Below are 22157 nucleotides of genomic sequence, written 5' to 3'. Positions count from 1 at the left end.
AAGACCAACATGGGCAACAGGTTGAGATCCTGCCTTTACAATTTTTTTTTTTTTTTTTTTTTTGAGATGGTGTCTCGCTCTGTTGTGCCCAGGTCGGAGTGCAGTGGCACAATCTCAGCTCACTGCAACCTCTGCCTCCTGGGTTCAAGCGATTCTCCCGAGTAACTGGGATTACAGGCGCCGCCACCACACCCGGCTAATTTTTTGTATTGTTAGTAGAGATGGGGTTTCACCATGTTGGTCAGGCTGGTCTCGAACTCCTGACCTCAGGTGATCCACCGCCGTGGCCTCCCAAAGTGCTGGGATTATAGGCATGAGCCACTGTTCGGCCCCCAAAGTGTTTTAAAAATTAGCCAAGTGTTGTGGCTAATAGTAAGGATCCAGTGAAGAGGAAGAGGTAGAGGCAACAAGTGAAGAGACTGGTGATCAGTAGTGAAGGGCTTCTGACATGGCAGCGTGAGAACTAAGCCTGAGGCAGAAGGGCCTGCTTTGTTGCAGCAGGTGAGGAGATGAGGATGGAGAGAGGACTCTCTTTGTTTCCTCCTTTATTGTGATCAGAGCAGCAATAGGTTAGAGGTGATGATGGAGGTAGGATGGTGGGTGCCTGTGAGTTCCAGCAGAGGTCAAGGGTCATGTTGTTGAGGGGCCTGCTGAGGTGGAGGTGTGGTGACCACATTGCAGATCCAGAGGGTCACCCCATCTAATCCCCAGTTAGGACCTTTAGCTTGGCTGCCGCACCTGGGGAAGGGGCCAAGCGTTCAGCTTTTCATAGCCCGTTACTTTTCCTCCCATCCCATCTTCCACATTTATTACCCTGCTAAAGCCCCTCTAGCCATGGCCTCATTCTTGTTGCCCGGGTGGTGCAGAGAGCCTCTCATGCACTGATCCCTGGTACCCCCAGCTTGGAAGGCTGGCAGAGCACCCCATACTCTCAGGCCCTGGTGGTTCTGATCCCTGTTGGAACTCCCCTGTAAGCAGCCTCTGCCTGTGTGGCTTAGAAGGTGAGCAGAGATCATCTAGATACTAATTTCTATTGCTGTGGTCTTCTTGGGGGGATGTCCAGCCTCTGGTATTCCCATCTGGGAAGACCATTGCAGTTGATTCATCTTATTGGAAGCTGTGAAATGCAGTTTCGAGGCAGAGGAGATAATTTTGTGCTTGCCTTCTGGCTCAGTCCTGAGTATCCTCTCTTCTGCAGGGGTACACAAACTTGCCTGATTCCAGGGATGTATGGATAGGGGATGAGCGAGGAGGCCTTTCTGCAGTGAGGAAGAACTCCGCCTACGGTGAGTTGCGGGGAGTGTTGGGGATAGCCAGCTGCCTGGTTTGGGGACTCGGGGGCTGATGGCTGTTAGATCTTAGTGGGTCACTGGTCTGCGGGAGAGCTGTTGCTGTCCTGAGGCCATCACAGGGTCTCCACCTATTTCTTGTAGGCCGCAGAGCCTCCCTGGGCAGTTGCTGCTGTTCACCATCCAGTCTGTCCAACTCGGGGACCTGCTTTTCCTCCTCCTATCAGGATTTGGCCAAGCATGTCGTGGACACTTCTATGGCTGATGTGAGTAACTGCTCCTGCCTGTCCCTATCATTCCTTTACCTAGACCTCTGCTGGGTGTGCAGGAAGAGAAAATAGGAAAAAAGCTGGACAGATGAGGAGCCCAAGGCTTATGGGCATCTTCAGTGGTTCTTCATCTTGAGAAAAGGGGAATTCAGGCCAGGTGTAGTAGCTTATGCCTGTAATCCCAACATTTTGGGAGGCTGAAGCGGGACGATCACTTGAGGTCAGCAGTTCGAGACCAGCCTGGGAAGCATAGCAAGACCCTGTTTCTACAAAAAAATAAAAACATTAGGCCAGGCGTGATAGCTCACACCTGTAATCCCAGCACTTTGGGAGGCTGAGGTGGGAAGATTGCTTGAGTCCAGGAGTTCAAGACCAGCCTGGACAACATGATGAGAGTCTGTTTCTACCAAAAAATACAAAAAGATAGCCGGGTGTGGTGGTGTGTACCTGTAGTCCTAGAGACTGGGAGGCTGAGGTGGGAGGATCGCTTAACCCCAGGAGGTTAACGCTGCAGTGAGCCGTGATTACGCCACTCCACTCCAGCCTGGATGACACAGCTAGACCCTGTCTCAAAAAAAAAGAAAAGGAGAATTGAGCAGAGGCAGGCCAGACTGACTAACCCCGGGGCTTAGTTTTTACGATGCCTCCTAATTTGGGTGTGGCCATTGTGTCCCCAGGTAATGGCTGCTTGTTCGGATAATTTGCACAACCTCTTCAGCTGCCAGGCAACAGCTGGCTGGAAGTAAGTTTGTGTGGGGTCCTTTGTCCAGTGTCTGTCTTGGTCCTAAGCTTGTCACTCTGCTCGGCTTCTCTCCTCCCTTCCCTTACCTGGATTCCTCGAGTCTTCACTCTGAGCCCCTCCTTTGTGACCCTTGGAGCCCATTTTTGACTCCCTCCTATTTTCTGTGCTTGGTGTCTCCCCCCAGCTACCAGGGTGAGGAGCAGGCGGTGCAGCTTTACTACAAGGTGTTTTCTTCCACTCGGCATGGCTTTCTGGGGGCAGGTGTGGTGTCCCAGCCGCTGTCTCACGTGTGGGCGGCTGTCAGTGACCCCAGTCTATGGCCCCTGTATTACAAGCCCATCCAGACAGCAAGGCTGCATCAGCGAGTGACCAACAGCATCAGCCTGGGTGAGCCCAGGGAAGAAAGGCTTCCACGGGGCCTGGCTTCTGGTGTGCCCAGTGGGGTCCTGCTGGGGGATAGAGGTGGTGGAGGGTTGGAGGCAGCCCTATTGGGAGGCCAGGTACTCAGGTTACCTTGATTGCTCAGCCTAGGTTGAGCTAGGTGTCAGGTGATGGGGTGATGGCGGGGGGCTCCCTGACCGGGAAGGCTTTAGGACTAGGTCTGTCCATGGGCCTCCTGACCCGCCTTATCCCTGTCCCTCCAGTGTACTTGGTGTGCAATACTACCCTGTGTGCATTGAAGCAGCCGCGGGATTTCTGTTGTGTCTGCGTAGAAGCCAAAGAGGTGCCTGCCTTGGTGGTAAAGACGTTGTGGGAAGAACTTGGGCTGAAGTGTCATGAGAAAATCTATGTGGGCATCAGGTCCTTTAGGGGAAGGAGGGCAAGTTGGGGCTGGAGCCAGAGTAGGGGTGACTTGAAGGCTGGCCCAGTGTTGCCTTTCACCATACTGTCTACACGGGAGCCTGTTCCTGTTTTGTCCACACCACACAGGCAGACTCCCACTTCCCTCTGTCCGCAGGGTCACCTGTCTGTCATGGCAGCCCAGTCTGTGTATGATACATCCATGCCAAGACCCAGCAGAAAAATGGTTCGCGGGGAGATCCTGCCCAGTGCCTGGATCTTGCAGCCTGTCACTGTGGAAGGGAAGGAAGTCACCAGAGTCATCTACTTGGCCCAGGTGATAAATGCTTTGTGGCCGGCCTCACAGCACAGGCTGACTTGGCCCCACAGCCCCCTGGGATTTTTCTCTCTCGCTGTTGAACATCCTCCAGTGCCCAGGCCCTTTGGCCTGAGACCTGGAGACTCAAGGGCTTCCTGAGCTTGCAGTAAAGGGAGTCACTGGGGAATTGGAGAGAAGGGAATGAGACAGGCATTCATCCATCTTTTCTGAAGCTGCTGTTACCAAAAACCTAGTGACCAGCATCCTGTGGGTGATCCCAGTGTCCTTAGGAGATAGATGAGTCATTGTGAGGCAAAAGCAGCAACCTCGGCAGAGTGATGACCTGTTTGGTTCACCTCTCCCCTCCCAGTCCCTTGACTTGTACTTTGTCACTAGGAGGTGAACACCAATGCTTAGATCTGAATAGCAGAGCCCAGGGGCCTGTAAACACTAAGCCACAATCTGAGGTGCTTCTCCCATCACCACAGGCTGGGGGAACTCCATGGGGCTGGAGTGCGCCTGGCACACTCTCTCAAATCTATTTGCACCTTAAATTATTCTCTCTCTGCTTTCAGGTGGAACTTGGTGCTCCAGGCTTCCCACCTCAGCTCCTGAGCTCTTTCATCAAACAGCAGCCACTGGTAATAGCCAGACTGGCTTCCTTCCTTGGTAGCTAGCATCTCACCATCAAGATGGTGCTGCTGAGATGCAGGCCCAGGCTGCTCAAGAGAGACACTGTGGCAGCTCCTTGTTACTTTCCATACCCCAGTGCAGGAAAAGCTGATGCTACCTGCTGTGGCCGACTGGGGCAGACAGCACTGGCCCACGGATGCCAGCAAAGCCCGTTCAGTACTTGGTCACAGCTGGCACCAGTGCAGAGCAAACGGCCTGAGCTCCTGGCCCAGGCTATCCAGAGTGAATGCAGCTCAGCTCCTTTTGGATTTCTCACCTTTCTTTCCTGTTTCTGGGACTCTGCAGCAAAGAGGCCACTTAAGGACCGGGACTGGGCACAGCCAGCAGAGCCAGGGGACTGCAGTGCTTTGGCAAGGTGCTTCTGCAGGCTGGTAGGGAAGCAGGCAGCCACTGGCCAAGACTCTGCTCTGAATCTACCTCCAGCATTCAGCTCTACTGTGTGATGGGACGTTAAAAATACCAAAACAGAAAGAGGGTTCAAAAAACAGCTGAACAAACCAGAACATGGATTCAGAATCTTTTCTCCCTCTTGAATTTTTGCAAAATACTTTCTTATTGATTTTTGTTTTGTTTTTTTTTCCTCCCTTTCTCTCCCAGGAGAAGACACTTGGGTCTTGGCATGAGTCGGGATGTTGAGCGACGATGCTCTGATACGGAGCCGTCACTCTAGAGCTTGGTCAGATGGAAGACACTGTAGAACCAGGTTGGACAGATTTGGGGTCAGGGTCGGGGGCTGAGCTCTTTTGAGGACTGGTGGGAGCGGCAGCCAGATGCTGGTTGCTGACAAGGCAAGAGGAATTTCAGAGATTAAACATTGTCCTTTGAGGGAGAGGAGGTGAATGAACTCCCAGAGGAGGGGAGTGGCTCGTTGGGAGGAAGCTCAGTTCCAGAACTGACCTCAGTGCACTTGGGAGGCGTGAAGTCCTGAGCATTCCATGATTTCTGCTCTGGCCCCACCTATCCTAGGATGGGATTGGAAGGGATGGAGAGTGGGTTCGGTGTTCTTGTACTTTAGTCTGGCTGAACATGAACTCTGAATATTCTGTTTACCTGGAAGTGGCAGGGGTGGGAAAGATTCTCATCTTTAGTTCTCGTGCCCAAAATCTTTGGTAGATGGAGGTTAACTGGGGATTCAGAAGATGTGGTAGAAGGTGTATTTCTGTATAGTGTGGCAGAGATGTATTTTTCTAAAGTGTTGGCAGGGCATTTTTCCCTCTTACCTCAGACTAAGTTATTTATATATTGTTGATTGAAGGTTTTTTAAAATTGCTTTTAAACTTCTTTTTCTCGGGTAAATTTTTTTGGTGACATGATATATTTAACACCCTATTTATATACGCCTTCCTCTTTTCATATAAATCTCTTACTAAGACTACTGACCAAAAAAGTCAGAACATTTTTAAATTGAAAGTCCTCTGTGTACTTTATCTAGTGAAGAGTAGATGAAATACTGCACTAGGATAGCCTAAGTGTGTGATTCGAGCTTGGCAGAGGTAGCTGGAGATCACACTGGCAATACCCACTCGTAGCCGTCTCAAAGATTCAGTTTACATGTAGGTACAGTTTCCCATGAACTTGGCATTGCTTTGCAGGGTAAATAGCAAGCAGGTAAGTTGCTCAACTGTGGCCCAAGTAAGAACTGAAGGGGAGGATCCAGAGCCATCACTGCCACACCTAACACTGACCACAGTGCCCTGGGGCTTCTGAGGCAGAGCCACCTATGGGAATCTGAGTCGGGGGATAACCAGGAGGTGACCCTGTCCACCTTAATAGAGAAGCCAGCTGGGCGCGGTGGCTCACTCCTGTAATCCCAGCACTTTGGGACGCCAAGGCAGGTGGATCACCTGAGGTCAGTTCGAGACCAGCCTGGCCAACATGGTGAAACCCAGTCTCTACTAAAAATACAAAAAATTAACCAGGCATGGTAGTGCATACCTGTAATCCCAGCTACTTGGGAGGCTGAGGCACAAGAATTGCTTGAACCTGGGAGGTGGCGGTTTCAGTGAGCCAAGATTGTGCCGCTGCACTCCAACCTGGGTGACAGAGTGAGACTCCATCTCAAAAAAAAAGCCACACACCAGACCTGACTGAATCAGCAACCGAAAAGATTGAGAGGGATCTTGTAGCAAAAAGCAAAAGTGGAGTCAGATTTTGGTTTCACGGGGTGGTTCTCATACTTTTGGTGTATCAGCATCACCTGAAGGCTTTCTTATGCCCCCAGGCTGGGCCCTACCCCAAGTTACTGGTTTGGTCGCCCCGGGGAGGGACCAGAGCATTTGTGTTAACAAGAAGTCCCAGGGGACCCTGAAGTTTGCTGGTCTGGGGACCACATTTTATAAACAGCTGGCTTTGACAATTAGAGAGCAGACATACAGAAAAGAATCTGATGAGTTCACTGACCCACTAGCTGCCTATCTCCATAATCCTTAGAGTAGCCTCCCACAGACCAGCAGGAAGTTCCCTTCATTGGGAGCATGTTCAATTTCCATTCAGATTCCCAAGAACTCGTTTTTAACTCAGTGGGCCTTAGCCAGGCCTGGGTTATGGCCCAGGCCTTCAGTCTCAGCATCCTTAGGGGTTTCAGGTTTTCCTCTCCTGCCCATCACATGTCACACACCTCAGCTGGGTCGTCTGGAACAAGTCAAGAGGTAGCCATGAGCCTGACACTGACCCTAAGCTTCCTGGGGGCAGTGCTGTGGTTTAATCACACTCCATGCTGGTCTCTGGGCATAGAAAGCTTTTTTTTTTTGAGACAGGGTGTCACTCTGTAGCCCAGGCTGGACTGCAGTGGCGTGATCATGGCTCACTGTAGCCTTGACCTCCTGGGCTCAGGTGATCCTCTGACCTCAGCCTCCCAAGTAGCTGGGACCACAGACATGGACCAACACTCCTGACCAATTTTATTCTGTATTTTTTATAAAGATGGGGTTTCCCAGTGTTGCCTGGGCTGGTTCAAACTCCCAAGCACAAGTGATCCTCCCACCTTGACCTCCCAAAGTGCTGGGATTACAGATGTGAGCCACCGTGCCCGGCCGAGAAAGCATTCCTTAAACCTTTTTTGGTTCCCGGGCATTCAGAACAAATTGGATTCAAAGGATAAAGATAAAGGCCTTTGAAAATGAAGAGATCAGGGGAAAAGGTTCAGATGCAGAAACTTTAAGTAGCTGAGCTGAGGAGAAGGGAAAGGCATGGTATTTGGAAGAAGTATGATTACAAGGTGGTGACTGAGAAAAACTCCCATTTTTCACTTTCTACGCTGATGGGATTTCCTGGCTCTACCGTGGTCACACAAGTGGATCCCTTTAGGTCCTCCTGAGGATTATATTACCAGCCAGCTCCTGGTGGTAATGCACATGACCATAGTAGTGCTTTTTTTTTCCTCAAGGAGATGGGGGTCTCACTCTTGCTCAGGCTGGAGTGCAGTGGCACAAACATAGTTCACTGTAATCTCTAACTCCTGGACTCAAGCAATCCTCTCGGCCTCCCAAAGCGCTGGGATTACCGGTGTGAACCTGTCAAAATCAATGGCTCAGTTATAGAGCTCGATACTGCTGTAATCGAGAAGCAGTGCTTTTGCCGTGAGAAACTCCAAGCCAAATCAAACACCCCGGCCTTGACAAGCGTAACAACACTGCCCCACCATGTGGTTCACTAGGGAATATCCTGTGTGTGGAAACTACATTATCCTAACCCTTTCTCCCACAAATAAAGTTACACAGAAGTCAGTACCCACTGGCAATAAATTAATAGATATTGCTGCCAGAGACTAGCCCTCTAGAGTGGAATATACAGGCATTTCTAAGAGGCAAGGTAGCTCACTTTGTAATGGACAGAGCAAAGCCATAATTACAGCGCTCCACCTAAAGCCCACCTGAGACTCTGCAGCCTTCTAAAGCGTTTAAAAGACAGGTGAAAATGACTAGACATCAAGCCCTTGTTAAAGAAAACCAGTTTATTTTAAAAAGCTCTAAATGCCCTGTGCTTGGTCCCTGGTCAGAGAAAGAGGTCTCAAGAGTTACTACCTGCACAGGGGCTGAAGGTATGGGGTGGGGGGAAGTCAGGTTTCAGTTGGTTGAGTCCTACCTCATCTGTTAAGCTTTTTTTTTTTTTTTTTTTTTTTAAGGACAGTCTTGCTCTGTCCCTCAGACTGGAGTGCAGTGGGGCCATCTCGGCTCACTGTGACCTCCGCCTCCAGGTTCAAGCAAGTCTTGTGCCTCAGCCTCCCGAGTAGCTGGGACTACAGGCACGCACCACCACGCCCAGCCAATTTTTGCATTTTTAGTAGAGATGGAGTTTCCCCATGTTGGCCAGGCTGGTCTCGAATTCCTGACCTCAAGCGATTCGAACTACTTCAGGCCTCTCAAATTGCTGGGATTACAGGCTAGTCTCGAATTCCTGATCTCAAGCGATCCGCCTATCTCAGGCCTCTCAAAGTGCTGGGATTACAGGCATGAGCCACGAGCCACCACAGCCGGCCTGTGTTAGGCATTTTTAAGGAGATGGCAGTCCAGCTCCTGGTGATAAGAAAATGTAGACTCCCAAGATTCTTATTTTTTTCTTCGTAAGTTAAGCGGAAGTCATTTGCCTCTGTCATGAGTTCCAAGACCACAAAGTTTTAAGAGCTGCTGGGATAGCAAATGAGGCTTGAATTCTGTGTTGACAAGCCCACACACCTCATTTCATTTAGTATCCAAGAGATAAACACCACCTCTTCTACTTCAGGACTGTCATCTTGGCTTTTCTGCCATAATCCCGAATCAGGCCACCTCTCCTCCTCCTCAGATTCGTGTGGTGGGATGCCAGGCAGCGACATCCTTCTTTCACAGAGCAGGAAGTCTGACTGTAGACCCGGCTACTCCCCAACCAGTGAGGGTCCGCAGTGGGCACTTCGGCCTCCTCGTGAGGCGGGGGTCCAGGGTTCTGGTGAGATGCCCCAGGCAGGGCCACTTCTCAGCCCTAGCTCTGGGCCAGCACAGTGCCCCGGTTTGGCTGCACCAACTCACAAGCTCTCAGCTGGGGTTCTGGCAGGGGGGGCTCAGCTAGAAACAGGTTAGACAGTGTTGCTAATTCTTCAGCAAAGTCCTGGAATATGTAGAAAGATGAGGAAAAAGGCAGCATGTAATTCTCAATGGCTCATCCTTTTTCACTAAAGACCACAACCTGGCTGGCTACATTATTTTTTCTCAACTGCCCTCCACACTGAAATGGACATGAAACCTTGTCTGTTAGTACTCTGGGAGGCTGAAGTTATGGCAAGGAGTGAACCCTGATGGGGGAGGCACAGGCTTTACCAGTTTTTGAGTACTACTGAGTGCATCTACTTCCATCTTGAAATTATTAGTCCCATTAAAAGATGAATTATTTTGCCCCAAATTAAAAATCCACTTAGTTTGGCCCCATCACTTGCTTCCTTTCAGGACAGATGGGATATGTAACACCTGTTCTCTCTACACGTAAGACAGGAGACTCCTTACCCCTGGCCACTGGGCCTGGTGGAGGCTGCCCAGGCAGGCCTCTATCTCCATCCTTCCCATCAGACCCTTCTCCACCAGCTCCCGGAGCAAGAATAGCAGCAAGTCCCACTGCAAAACACACCGAGAAGGTCAGGGTTGCTAGGGGGATGGCAGAGTGACCCTAATGACACACATTGAGATCTCAAAGGACAGAGCTGCTGGGAAGAGACTTGAGATGGATAAATGGAGTCCATTTCTGTGTGGAACAGAAGAGGGAAATAGAGCAGCTCATAGTTTGAGGCAAGGGTGGTGCATGTTCGGAGTGTGACTGCAGAGGGCTGAGATGCCTCCTCCTTCTGTCTGACTCACCTCCCTGGGCCTTGTGTCTGCCAGAAGCCCCACGTTTCTTGGGCTCAGCAGCAGCTGCAGCGGAACTGGCCCCTGAAAGTCTTCCTTCCACAAGGAAAGCAGCATGTGCAGAAGCCTTCGAGCCTGCCCTCTCTCCAGCCTGTACTGTGCCGGGGGACCTAGGATGGGAATTTGGTCTGCAACTGTGGAAAGAGAGGAAAGCCAAGCTTTAAGAGATGGGGGCAGGCTGGGCGCGGTGGCTCACGCCTGTAATCCCAGCACTTTGGGAGGCTGAGGCGGGCGGATCATGAGGTCAGGGGTTCGAGACCAGCCTGGCCAACATAGTGAAACCCCATCTCTACTAAAAATATAAAAATTAGCTGGGCATAGTGGCGGGCACCTGTAGTCCAGTTACTTGGGAGGCCGAGGCAGAGGTTGCAGTGAGCTGAGATTGTGCCACTGCACTCCAGCCTGGGCAACAGAGCAAGATTCTGTCTCAAAAAAAGAGAGATGGGGACGGAAGAGGGCTCTGTTTCTAATCTTGCTTGTACCCAACCGTGAGATCTAGGGGATCAGGCAAGAGAGGGATTTGATGGAAAGGAGCCATACCGAGGAGGGAAGCTAACTCCACAGAGCACTTTGCCAGATGCTGCTCAGCAGGTGGGCACAGGAACTGCAGTGGGCGGGGGAAGAGATAGCATAGGTATCACCACGCTTACTGCTGCGAGAACCAGCGCTAAGCCAGTGTGGCTCTGGTTATCAGGTCTCACACGAGGACAAAGAAAAAAGCAGCCCTTGAGTGGCAGATGCCACATCTCACCTGGCGGCACCGCAGTGTCTGGCCCAGCTGGCCTAGGAGCTGTTCCAGATGCTCTGGGGAAACTCCCTCGTCAGGGTCCCGTGGCCCCACGGCCAAGGAGAGCACGTCCTGTGGAGAGCAGGGGAGACGTTACCCTGCGCTGGGGACCAGGATGCCACAGAGAATTCGGCTTGGGACAGGGATCGGCCAGTGGGGAGAGGCAGCATAGGGCCCAGGGTATGGTGAGTGAAGCCAAGTTGCCCCCAGGCCTGGGACTTGGGCAGGACAGCACAGCCAGGGGAAGCACCACGTGGACAACAAGAGAGGGAACAGATGGAGGAGGTCAGCTGAGGGACAGCAGGCTGCCACAGCATGGGAAACGTCACTCAACTTGGGCCCAAACTGTAGCTAGCCAACTCCCATAGGGCATCTTATTCTTGAAGCATGTAAGGAAACTGGCCTATCAGATACCGTCTTAGTATCTTCTGTCTCTGAAGCCTCTCTGTTCATCTTCTCTGGAGAGCTGAGGTTTCAATGCAGAAATCCTCTGCATATTGACAACCAGTATCAAATGGCCACTAAGCCTCTCCCTCCTACATAATCTCCATTTTTAGTCATTGCACCTTAGTCCCTATTCCAATCTCTATTCCTAGATCATACCCTAAACCAGAACCAGACAGTAAATATTTTAGGCTTTGCAGGCCATAAAGTCTCTGTCCCAGCTATGCAACTCTGCTGTTCAGTAGTTGCACAAAAGCAGCCATAGACAGCTCGCACACCAATGAATACGGCTGCATTCCACTAAAACTTCACCCACAAAACAAGGGGCAGGCTCGCTTCAGTCCATGGGCTGTTTGTTGACTCCTGCTCTAGACAGTCCTTGAATTTTAAAATCAAGTTAGGAGAACCAATGGTTTATTCTTACTGCCTATAACTAAACGAGCATCACCTCTCGCATAGAACATTTCTGAAATTGTCTCCAAATACTGGGCGACTGCTTCCTAGAGACTCATTTGCTATCAAACCATTCACCACCCCACTCTCATTGCCATCTGCATAATAAGCATTTAGTCAAAAATGTCTTATCTACCCTTTTCCCCTTTTGGATGATTAAAAAATCAGAGTGACAATTAGGAAAACCATTCAATTCAGCTCTGCCCTACCTAACCCCATTCAGTAATGAGTGAAATGGGGACTAGTGGACAGCACAGACAGCTTCTACATAAAAATCCTGGAGCTGATGTGAGAACAGCAGGGAGAGGGAGCAGGGAAGCCAAAGGGAGTAGGGTAGCCGTGTACTTTGATCTCGGAGATGAGGTGGGAGGGGAGGGGAGCATGGTGCTCACAGGCGCGGGAGCAGCCCCTCCGCTCCCCCCGGGCAGCAGGTTCAGGACCCTGGGCTCGAAGTGTGCGACTCACTGCTGCTTTCACCTCCCTCCTGATCAGTGCTGCGGGGCAGAGGGAGAATGGGAAAGGAATCACGGGGGAGCCCTGCGCAGGCTCGCCATGCTGACCCACGCCTGTTGCTGTTTCCTCCTGGCTCTTGGCCCCATCTCCCTCAGAATGCCTGCGACTCTCTGCCAGTCCACTTTTTAAACACTCGATTCAGCCATTCCCCTCTCCTGGACCTTACCTGTGATATTGGCTGATAGCCAAGCACAGGCCTTCTCTGTTGCAAGCCCCACAGCAATGTTCTCTGCACTGCTCAGAACCTGCGAACCAGAACTAGAGTCAGGGGCTAGGGAAGGGCTGGGTGCAACAAGGGATGCCAGAGTTGGGCACGGACCCTGCCCCCCACCACCAGCTTCACACAGCTGTGTCTGCACACAACTACTCCGTGCACCTCTCCCACAACCGCCTGGCCTGCTAGCTGCAGGCCTCCCTCCCACGTACGGCTGCCGGGGTCTCCTCTGGAAGCAGCGCCTGCACAGCCCCAGGGCTCTTCCTTTGGCAGAACCTAAAAGGAGACAGACAGGGTCAGTGGTCTCTGGGTATTTCAGCCTGGCTGTAGAAGTAAATGCCCAGAGTGCACCAAGCATCTGGTCTGGGAGGCTGTACCTTGGAAGGAGGCACCGTTTGCCCTTCCGCCCCACCCCGGGTGCCAGAGAAAAAAGAAGCCCAACTGCCAGCCCCACAGCATCATACACGCTCCAAACTTAGGCCTGGATTTTGTGCCACAGAAGGCCTACAGCCAGTGCAGGGCTTACAGAGGATGGGGGCGAGGAGAAGAAAAAAGGAGACGTGGAGAGACGGGAAAAAAGAGTAAGTGTGAAAACGGAAAGAAAAGACGGAGAAAGCCAAGAGGAGAGTGGATCAAATGGACCAGCGCTGCTTACTCCCGCCCCAGGGCCAATGCCTGGGCCCCGTGGGGGCACAGCTGGGAACACAAGATCTCCAACAGTTGGGCTGGGTCTCCCCCTTCCTCTCCCTGTGTCACCAGCTGCTCTTGGAGAAGTGACTCTGCCTGGCGCACCAGATCTGCCACCAGTGTAGCCCTGCAGCAGGGACAGCAAGGTGGGGGTGGTTGGAGGGTTAATCGGAAAGGGGCTGCACATTTAAGGGAATTTCCTTCAAAACGTGTCCGCCACTTCAGCCCCACACCCGCCCTCTGGCTGACCTCCTCAGCTTTGCAACTGAGGAAAAAGGGGAAAAAATGGTAGCGCGATGAGACCAGGATCCTTAACCCACTCTTACTTGATATGTTTGACACAGTTTGATCCAATTCTCTCTGCCACAAACTCTACAGTCCGGCGCAGGGAGGGTGGCTGGTTGTGGAAAAAGGCCTGGGCGAGCCGCGCCTGGCGGGAGAAGGGAGAGGCAGCGAGGCTTCCTCCGACCTCCCCCCACCTCCCCACTTTCCCCCGTGGCTGTCTCCGCCCTGCCCTTACCTGCAGCCCCTGGCTGGTCTGGGAAGGCTGGGCTCCCAGGCCGGTGGTCGTGGTGGGGGTGATTTTCCTCATGAAGCCCCCACTCCGTCCACTGCTGCCTGACACCCACAGCGCCAGCAGTTTCCGGAGCTCCCCTGCGTCAGTAAGTCCGAGTTCTCAGTTCCAGCACCCTCTCCCCAAGTATCAGAATTGATTTGTGCAGTCAAGAGGCTCAGACACCCAGGGATGACTATGAACGGAGCAGTATTCGAGGGAGCTGGGCCAGGGGGCGCCTTCTGGGTGCTCATGGAGGGGGCAGACCAGGGGCCCTGCAGGGAGATGGGTGCTTACCGATGTAGGGGCAGCAGGTGTAGAGCAGCTGCTGGTCCACCACAGGCGCGGCGTCCTGGGGAGAACAGGCTGGGGTCGGCAGGCTGCCCCTCCCCCAGCGCGCCCAGGAAACAGGCAGTTGGCAGGGCGTTTACAAGGGTTACATCTGCCCCTGGCCGGGCCTCCCCACGCAGCCCACTTCCTTTATTCCTGAGTTTCCCATGGCTCTGGCTGGACCCCAGCACTCACCAAGCCATGCTCTGGGGCTACTGTGTCCACCTCAAAGGCATCTGAGGGACCCTCTTCCAGAAAGAACAAGTCCTCAGGGACTGTGGGAATCTGGCAAGACAGGAAGACAGTCACAACTCAGGTCAACTTCAGAGACCCCCACCCCACCGCACCTCTTGCATGGTCCCAGGGAGAAGGTGCCAGCTTCAAAGCAGCCTCCTCTGAGACGATGGGAATCACCAGGCCTTTCCTGAACCTTTGTCTTCCAGCCCTTGCCTCATTCGTACTCGGACATTTGCCCACTCCGCATCTTCAGCTGCAGAACCACTCCCAACCTGGACCCTCACTCTGCCCACCTGGAAAAGCCAGCCCAGGACAGCAAGTAGCAGCAGCTTGTTCAGGAAACACATCTTCCCCTCACTCTCCTGCGACAACACCAAGCTCCTGAAACATCAGTGGGCAGTACACAGGATTGAGCAGAAAGGGGAAGGGAACGGAGGAGGCAAACGCTGTCACTGGAGGCTGGCTCGCAAAAGCAGAACTAAAAGGGACTGGGGCCATGTCGGCAAGCAGGATCCCCCCCAGCGCCCCCTCCTGCATGGGGACTGTCTCTTGGTGGGGCCACCTCGGGAACAGCATGAAGCCAATGAAAGTGCAGATGATGTCCCACCATCCACCTCAGGGGAGCCAATCCTGCCTCTCCCAGGGCTCAGTTATGGCCGGGGCGCCACACACAACATGCAGACTGCTCGACCCTCTTTATTAATAGCAGGCTTGACCAATGTCCCCTGACTCCCGAGTCCTTTCGTCAAGCCTTAGCCTTGTTCCACTCACCGGTGCAGGCGCAGCAGGAGAATGAAGATGTCCCGGTAATAGTCCAGCAAGGGAACAACATGGTCAGCAAAGGAGAGAAACTCCACCAGCCAGGGCACGGTGAGCACCGCCCGGCGGGCCTGCAGCCCTCGCTGCAGCAGAGTCCGCACATCCAGGACCGGAGGGACCTGGAAGGGCCGGAGCTCAGTCAGGTGGGTCCCTAGGAAGGGCTGGGAGGTGCCCTCTAACCTGCCTGGTTTCCAGAATAGCCAAGGAAACCAGTCAGCTTCAGTGCCTGGCTGGTCCTCCCTGCTCCCTCCTCACCAGAATCCCCCGCCCATTCACCTGGCTCCTGAGGGCCAGAATGGAGTCCTGAAGCTCACCGGTCGGGGGAGGTTCAGGCCCCCGGTATGGCAGGAAAGCCACAAAGCCCAGGAATTTAGCCAAAAGTCTCAGGCTAAGAAGCACCACAGCAAATTGCCTCCGCTCACCCTGCATGGAATCAAGGGAAATAAAAGGTCCAAGCATGAGGCTTCCAGAACAATTCCCGGTCTGTTACAAAGTTCTTCTTCAACATACTCCCTTCCCTCCTGGGTCAGACCCCATGATTTCCCTTGTTCTGTTTTCAGACCTGCCAGTCTACATCTGACTCCCCGTCTTCATCACTGGGCTCATGCTGGGGCAAGGCCAGGCCATTGAGCTCCCGGATCTTCAAGCTCAGACTGTCCATGAGATGCTGGTTAAACTGGAAGCTGAGAAGAAGGGGTGGGTGGGGCATAAGTACTGGAAAAGGTACAGGAAGAGCCAGAATCTAGAAGGGGCACTCCAGAGGGAAGGGAGCAGCCGGACAGACAGGGAGGCCCAGGAGCAATGAAATCACCCACATGGGTGACAGAATGAGAAGTGCAATGAAGCCAGCAAGTACGAGCTGGAAGGAGCCTATCTCCAGGCAAAGGAGACTGGAGAACTATTTACCCTTTTGGGAAGCCAAACCTTTCCTGGCCTTTGCCCCATTCCTTGCAAGACACAGCGGAGCCTACCTGCTGGCACTAAGGATGAAGTCCCTAAAGAAGCCTTGACAGCCTGGGAAGGTAGGGGGTGGGCAGGGCCCCCCACTGCTCTGAGGAGCCATAAGCCGTTCCTGTAGGCGCCACAACCGCCCCAGCTTGTCAGCTCCCAGCATACTCAACACATCTGGGGCCTCGCCCAAGACGGTGCCCCCAGCACCACCAGGGCTCTGACACATCTAGGGTGGAAGAGGAAGGAGAGAAATTAAAAAATCAGTAAGTGGGAGGGAAGGACTGAACAAAAAATGAGAAGTAATGAACATTTAAGGAATGCCAACTGTGTCAAGTGCTTTAGATTTTCTGAGGTGTGAATTACAGTATTGTTTCACAGGTGAAGAAACTGAAACTCCAAGGTTAAGCATGTGCCTAGGGTCACTAGAGCTAGGATCTGAAACAAAGCTTGATTACTTACTAAGCCTGGGCTCTTTACCACAGCACAAATCAAAGGGAAGGCAGCAGCAGGCTGGGGGAGGTGCAGGGCCCAGGACATGTCAGAGAGTGTGCCCTGGCTTTTCTTTGGCCACTCGAGTTTCAGCCACTCCGCAAGGAGTAGAACTCTTGTTCAAATTCCAGCCCAGGACCTGCCAGGCTGTCCGCCCTGTCCCAAAGTGCAGCCGTTACGTGGCTGCCTATGATACCTGCTGTTTCATGTCGATTAATCTCTTGCTGGGGCTGTTACCTGGAGTAGTTGTTTTTGGAAAAGCCGAACAAAGTGGCTGTGGCTGCAGGCTGCAGACAGCTGGCCCATCATGGCCCTGAGGAATAGAAGGCGGGAATGAAGGGTGTGGAGAGGAGAGGGAGAGGGAGAAAGATCTCAGAGAAGCAGCGAACACCTGGACTTTCCAGCCCTTTACCAGGGACTTGAGCAGACCTCAGCCAGAGCCTGCCTGCACAGGGACACTGAAGGCAAGGGACACTCCCTCAGCACCAAGGTCCTCTGAGGCTAGAGGTGCACTTAACGAAACGAGAAATCATGCCACCCTCCCGTCTTCAGCCACACTGACAGGCGGCGAGCTTCATGAGCAATGTGACTGGACTGGGGTTCGCGTGCTGAGCCCAGGCATCTACCTACACAGTGGCCAGACTTGCCCAAACTAGAGGATGGAGAAGATGGAGGCTGGATGTGTCTAACCAGTGACTTGGGCCAAAAAACCTCAAGCAGCCTGGGGTAAGAGCTTTGGACTTTCTAAGCAACTGCCACTAGAGAACAAGGATAAGACACCTGTGAGTGGAAGGAGCTGCAGAGACATCCCTTTCGAGCAGAGGCAGAGTTATCAATAACTAAAGAGATTTTGGAGGCTAGAAGAAAACAGCTCATGGCTGGAAGGAGCAGGGGAAAAGCCTTCCCTCCTCCATCCCTCCTGCCACTGACCAGTACTGAGCTACTCACTGCCAGGCGCAAGACAAGGTCTGAGCACCCACCTGATTCTGCTGCCCAAGCCCTTCTCAAAATCCCAGCCAGGCTCCTCATGGTGATCTTCCCACTCTCGCAGCACCTCATAAAACACATCCCTGACGCATAAGAACACCTGATCAGCCGAGGCACTCACTCCCACCAGTGCCTTCCCACCCCTGGAAGAACTGAGGACAGGACTATCCACAGCCCACCCACCACCTTTTGTTTTTTTGTTTTTTTTTGTTTTTTTTTTGAGATGGAGTCTTGCTCTTGTCACCCAGGCTGGAGTGCAATGACGCGATCTCGGCTCACTGCAACCTCCGCCCCCTGGGTTCAAGCGATTCTCCTGCCTCAGCCTCCGGAGTAGCTGGGATTACAAGTGCCCGCCACCACATCTGGCTAATTTTTGTATTTTGAGTAGAGACGGAGTCTCACCATGTTGGCCAGGCTGGTCAAGAACTCCCGACCTCAGGTGATCCACCTGTCTCGGCCTCCCAAAGTGCTGGGATTACAGGCAGGAGCCACCACGCCCACCCGGCCAGCAGCCCTTTTTTAATTTCTCCAGAGTTCTCTACATGATGACAGTAGTGCTACAGACCAGCAGCACACTACAGGCTTCATGTACTTCTGTGGGCAGTGACAGTTCATCCTGGCACATTCTTGCCTGAGAACCCCGAGACTAAAGCCACACACCTGTAAGACGGCTGGCTAAGCTCCGGGGTTCACAGGCACACAAGAGAGTGAAGCCAGGTGGTCCCTATGATGGCCAGCAGGAAGGAGCTGGGAGAACTAACCCAGCACCTGTTAGTGCCAAACTCCTAATTTCTATGAAACCGAAACAGCTGCCTCTTCCAGAAAAATGTCATCTCATTCCCTCCCTCAAAAGTCCCTTTTCTTATCACCTCTGTTTTTTAAAAGTATGAAAGGCTCGGTCACTGGAGAAGTTGGCACGATTGTCAGTCTCTGGCTGAAAGGAGACAGCTTGAGCAGAGGGAGGCATTGCCAGAGAGACCTAAAATACAGCAGGAACATTAGGAACCGCAGGGTCATGCTGAGACCACTTCTCCCTCTTATTCTTGCCCAGAGTAAGCTCACATTACACTTAAGTGTCGTCAGCAGGGTTGCCTGAATTTATGAAAGCTAGGAAGGGTTAGGTCCAGGCTAGTGGGCATCTAAGTTGGGGTCACTACCTTGGCAACACTGCCCTCATAGGCAGCTCGAAGGCGGCCTTGCAGAGCTGGTGAGAAGCACAGCAGCCGCTCATTCTCAGCCAGCAGCTTCAAGGTCCCTTTGTCCAGGTTGGAAAGAACCCTGCAGGGATGAGAACACCTATGACTGAGACCGGAACACAGACTGCAAGTAGGAAGCAAGCACCTGCACACCACACAGAGGATCTCTAAGGCATGGTGCAGGTGTGCGAGCCCAGATACGTCCTGCAAGGTCGTGGGCCAAGGATCAAAGACAATGAAAGTAAAGGGGAGGATATGAGACTTTACAGAGCAGGGACCAAGACAGCAGGACAGGTACATTACCCAGAAACCCAAAGCTCAGCTGCCAAGGCCACAGGGGTCCTTTTTTTTTTCTTTTTTTTTGAGATGGGGGTCTCTGTCACCCAGGCTGGGCTGCAGTGGCGTGATCTCACTACAGCCTGGAAGGTGATCCTCCCACCACAGCCTCCTAAGTAGCTGGGATTACAGGTGCACTCCACCACATCCAGCCTTTTTTTTTTTTTTTGTAGAGATGGGATTTTTGTAATGTTGCCCAGGCTGGTCTCAAACTCCTGGGCTTAAGTGACTGTCCTGCCTCAGCCTCTCAAAGTGGTGAGAATGCAGGCATGAGCCACCGCACCTGGCCCCATCTCATTCTTTTAGGTATTACATTCATAGCCTTAACACAAAATGAAAGATTACAGGTAGGAGAAGGTCCAGGGCCACTGCCCCCGTGTTAGCACCAGCATAGGTCCCAAGCAGCCAGAGAGCTAAGCAGATGATAAGAATGAGGCCCAAATGCCTCAGCCAGGGAAACTCACTGAAAGTGACACTCCAAAACCTGCACTGCAAAGAAGACACAATCGTGGATGCTTTGGAACAGTGGACTTTCCAGGGAATCTAGAAGGACAGTACCAAACTGTCAGTTAAGAACGGTCCTGTTTCTAGACCCCACGTGTCAAAAGGAGGCTTGCTCACTGACCTAGGACACCTGGACTTAGTTCAGGGTCACTGTCCTTGGCAGTCACCATCCTCCGGGCAGTGAGCAGCTGAAAGACGAAGAAAAGCTCCAAGAAGAGGTTTGGTACGAGGTTCTCTAGATAGATACAAAAGGAAATCCCATGCTATGGGGCACCATTTGGAGCCAAGGTTCAGTTCCAGGTGCCTTCTCAATTCTCTTACCCAGCAGTTCTACAAGTATCTCCACTCCAGCTCCCTCTGCTCTCACTCACCAGCAATGCACGAGGAGTAAACAAGGGCTACCAGCTCCAGGCGCTGGCGGGAAGATACTCTGGCAGGGTCTGCAGGTTCATCTGTGAGGCTTCCTGCCCGGCTGGGGAGGGGCGACCCCAGTTCTGGGGTGGGACAGGTAGGGGTAGGTGACTGCTGCAGCTGCTTAGAGCTATGGGAATAAAGAAATTTCATGAGCAGTCAGCTTGGCTCCCCTGCCACGGCGACACTCAGGTCCCTCCAGAGAAGATACCAATAGCCCAGAAGACAAACCCAGAGTCCCCAAGAGGGAAATCAATTTCAGGGAAAACCCCTGAAGATCCCCCATAGCGAGGAAGCCGACATCCCCAGGAGCGGCCAGGCCATACCGCTCCTTCCTGAGCATCTCCCGCTCCTCTTGCAGACTTCTGCACCCTGGGGGAAGGCCAAGGCCCCAAGGGCTAGTGTCCAGGGCTGAGGGTTGGGAACTGGGGACACAGCTGATTGGGGGTGAGGTGAAGCAGGTCTTGGGCTTGGAGAGTGACCGCTCTTCGCTCACCGGAGTTGGGTTGATCCTGCGAGAAGGCTTCGTCCTGCTGAGAGTAGCCACAGGTTTTTCTCAAATTCCTATCTTCAAACATCCCCCCTCCACAACCGCAACAGCTAGACCTCTTGCAAAAAAAACCCCACAAAAACCCTCGCCATCACCCCCAGCCTCTACTCATCCTCGCGCTGCACTGCGGAGCGCCGAGCCCGAATGACTGACTCCCCCAGAGCCTTCGTGGTACCCATCTCCCGCATGAGAGCCGAGTCTCACCCTGCAGGGCCGGGGGGAACCGAGCCTACGGGAGGGAACTCCTCCAGGTTGCTGAGGTTTGGTGGATCAGAGAGCGTGAGGCTGGGGCGGCTGGGGCTGCCAGAGCCCCTGAGCCTCCGGCCCCCGGCTCCGGGCAGGTTCTCCCCGCTGACCCCCTCCTCCAGGCCGCGGCCTCCACGCTCGCGGGCCGGCCCCGGGCCCCGCCTCCTGCCCCCGCGGCGGGCCAGAGGGGCCTCGGCGGCGGTGCTCGCGGCCTCGGTCGGAGGGAAGAGCTGGCTGCGTGCCCCGCGGCTGCCCCGCGACGGGCCTCCCGGCCTCCCTGGCAAGGCTGCCGAGGCGCCCGGGGCCTTGGCGGGGGTCGGGGGCCCCTGCGGGAGGACGCGGCTGCTCTGCTCCCTCAGGAAGTTCAACAGGAACGGTACGAATTCTTTCCGCAGGGGCCGGAGTGAGCTCAGCGCGGCCGCCTCCCCGGGGTTATCCTAGGGCAGAAGCACAGGCCGAGGGGCGAGAGGGTCAGCCGCCGGCCCGGGGGCTGTGAGCAGCGGGGGCCGCGGGGCGAGCCTCGGGTGGGCGGCCCGGGCAGCGGCGCCCAGTTGGAGCGCACTCGGCCCGGCTTGGCAGCCCGGCGCCCTCGGGGAAGGGGACTGAGGGCTGGGCTCCACTGCGGGAACCGGCTTCGGGTCAGACCTGGGGGCGTGTCAGCGCTGTTACCTCCGAACCCCGGGTGCTGTGCGCGATCCACCGCACGACGGCTGCGACCGACACCTCTTCTCGCAGCAGCGACTCCAAAACGGCCGCCATCCCGGTCCGGGCTCTCTGGGGCGACTGCGCAGGCGCCGGCGCGCCACGGGCGGCCAGGGAGGGGCGGGGCCGGCGGCGGGGAGCAACCGTTGGGTCGCGGGGCGGGGAGGGACCGGCCTGGCGGGGCGGGGCCGGGCCGCGGGGCGGGGCCGGGCCGCGGGGCGGGGCGGAGCTGGCTGTTGCCCAGGCCCACGGTCAAGGCCTCGCTGGGTCCTCAGCCCGGGCCGACAGGCCGGTTGCTGGGAGGCGAAGTGCGGATCACAGCGCCTGGGGAGGCCCACCTTGGCTGCCCGCCCTGGAGCGACCTGAAGGGAAGGATTCGAGCTGGGAGTGGGGCTGCCGCGGGTCGGACGCCCCTCTGGGGAGACCGAGGAGCCGGGAGAGAGGTAGAGGGGAACAGAGACAGCCACCAGCTTTTATCTTCTGCTCTAAGCATATTCCTTCAAGAGTTTAAGTTTCCTAGATCCAACTGGCACCACCCCAGAGAAATTATAAAGTTAATCCAATCTTTCACTTTGACTTTTTCTCAAAGGCCGATTTTTCAATCCCTTGGCCGAGCAGTACCTATCGGCTTTTCAGCGCTCACCATCAACTGATTGACCATTTAGGACAGAATTATTTCTAGGAGGTTCTTAATAATCTCCAAGCCACAACCCTTAAAGTGCCTCGGGCCACCGTGCACACAGAATCTCTTGTATGTAGCTTTATTTACTTAAATGGGTTTACATG

The 22157-nt window shown here is 53.9% G+C and overlaps 2 protein-coding genes across 14 annotated transcripts in view; one reads left to right on the top strand and one right to left on the bottom strand.

The window, feature by feature from the left end:
• STARD9 (StAR related lipid transfer domain containing 9) overlaps positions 1-5498 on the top strand; it is a 148516-nt gene extending 143018 nt beyond the window's left edge. For 7 of the 8 annotated variants that reach the window (XM_009210006.4, XM_017960559.3, XM_017960556.3 and 4 more), the window contains 7 exons: positions 1199-1286; positions 1434-1555; positions 2236-2300; positions 2485-2687; positions 2945-3039; positions 3259-3417; positions 3975-5498. In XM_009210006.4, the coding sequence (XP_009208270.3) occupies positions 1199-1286; positions 1434-1555; positions 2236-2300; positions 2485-2687; positions 2945-3039; positions 3259-3417; positions 3975-4076 (834 nt within the window). In that variant the 3' untranslated portion in view covers positions 4077-5498. The remainder of the gene's footprint in view (positions 1-1198; positions 1287-1433; positions 1556-2235; positions 2301-2484; positions 2688-2944; positions 3040-3258; positions 3418-3974) is intronic. The other variant, XM_003900840.5, reaches the window with a different exon arrangement.
• Positions 5499-8467: 2969 nt separating this feature from the next.
• Positions 8468-21470, bottom strand: CDAN1 (codanin 1). 6 transcript variants are annotated; one of them, XM_017960561.3, is made up of 28 exons: positions 21339-21470; positions 20628-21106; positions 20200-20406; positions 19834-20003; positions 19584-19697; positions 19423-19501; positions 18584-18704; positions 18296-18405; positions 17420-17509; positions 16677-16752; positions 15971-16176; positions 15562-15682; positions 15276-15422; positions 14952-15118; positions 14474-14561; positions 14139-14228; positions 13911-13965; positions 13581-13714; positions 13387-13490; positions 13029-13187; positions 12586-12649; positions 12326-12404; positions 11992-12140; positions 10714-10821; positions 10503-10566; positions 9915-10096; positions 9567-9674; positions 8468-9174 (listed from the first exon to the last, which is right to left on the bottom strand). In XM_017960561.3, the coding sequence occupies exons 1-28, from the start codon at positions 21426-21428 to the stop codon at positions 9049-9051; spliced, it is 3687 nt and encodes a 1228-aa protein (XP_017816050.1). In that variant the 5' UTR covers positions 21429-21470; the 3' UTR covers positions 8468-9048. The 6 variants fall into 6 exon arrangements, with proteins under 6 accessions (XP_017816050.1, XP_003900888.1, XP_021796190.1 ...); XM_003900839.5 differs by having other exon boundaries at positions 20200-20403; positions 21339-21457; XM_021940498.2 differs by lacking the exon at positions 13029-13187 and having other exon boundaries at positions 21339-21457.
• Between the last annotated feature and the right edge of the window lie 687 nt (positions 21471-22157).

Source organism: Papio anubis, chromosome 7, assembly GCF_008728515.1.
Source record: "Papio anubis isolate 15944 chromosome 7, Panubis1.0, whole genome shotgun sequence".
Lineage (NCBI taxonomy): Eukaryota > Metazoa > Chordata > Mammalia > Primates > Cercopithecidae > Papio > Papio anubis.
This window is presented reverse-complemented; position numbering and strand designations above follow the sequence as displayed.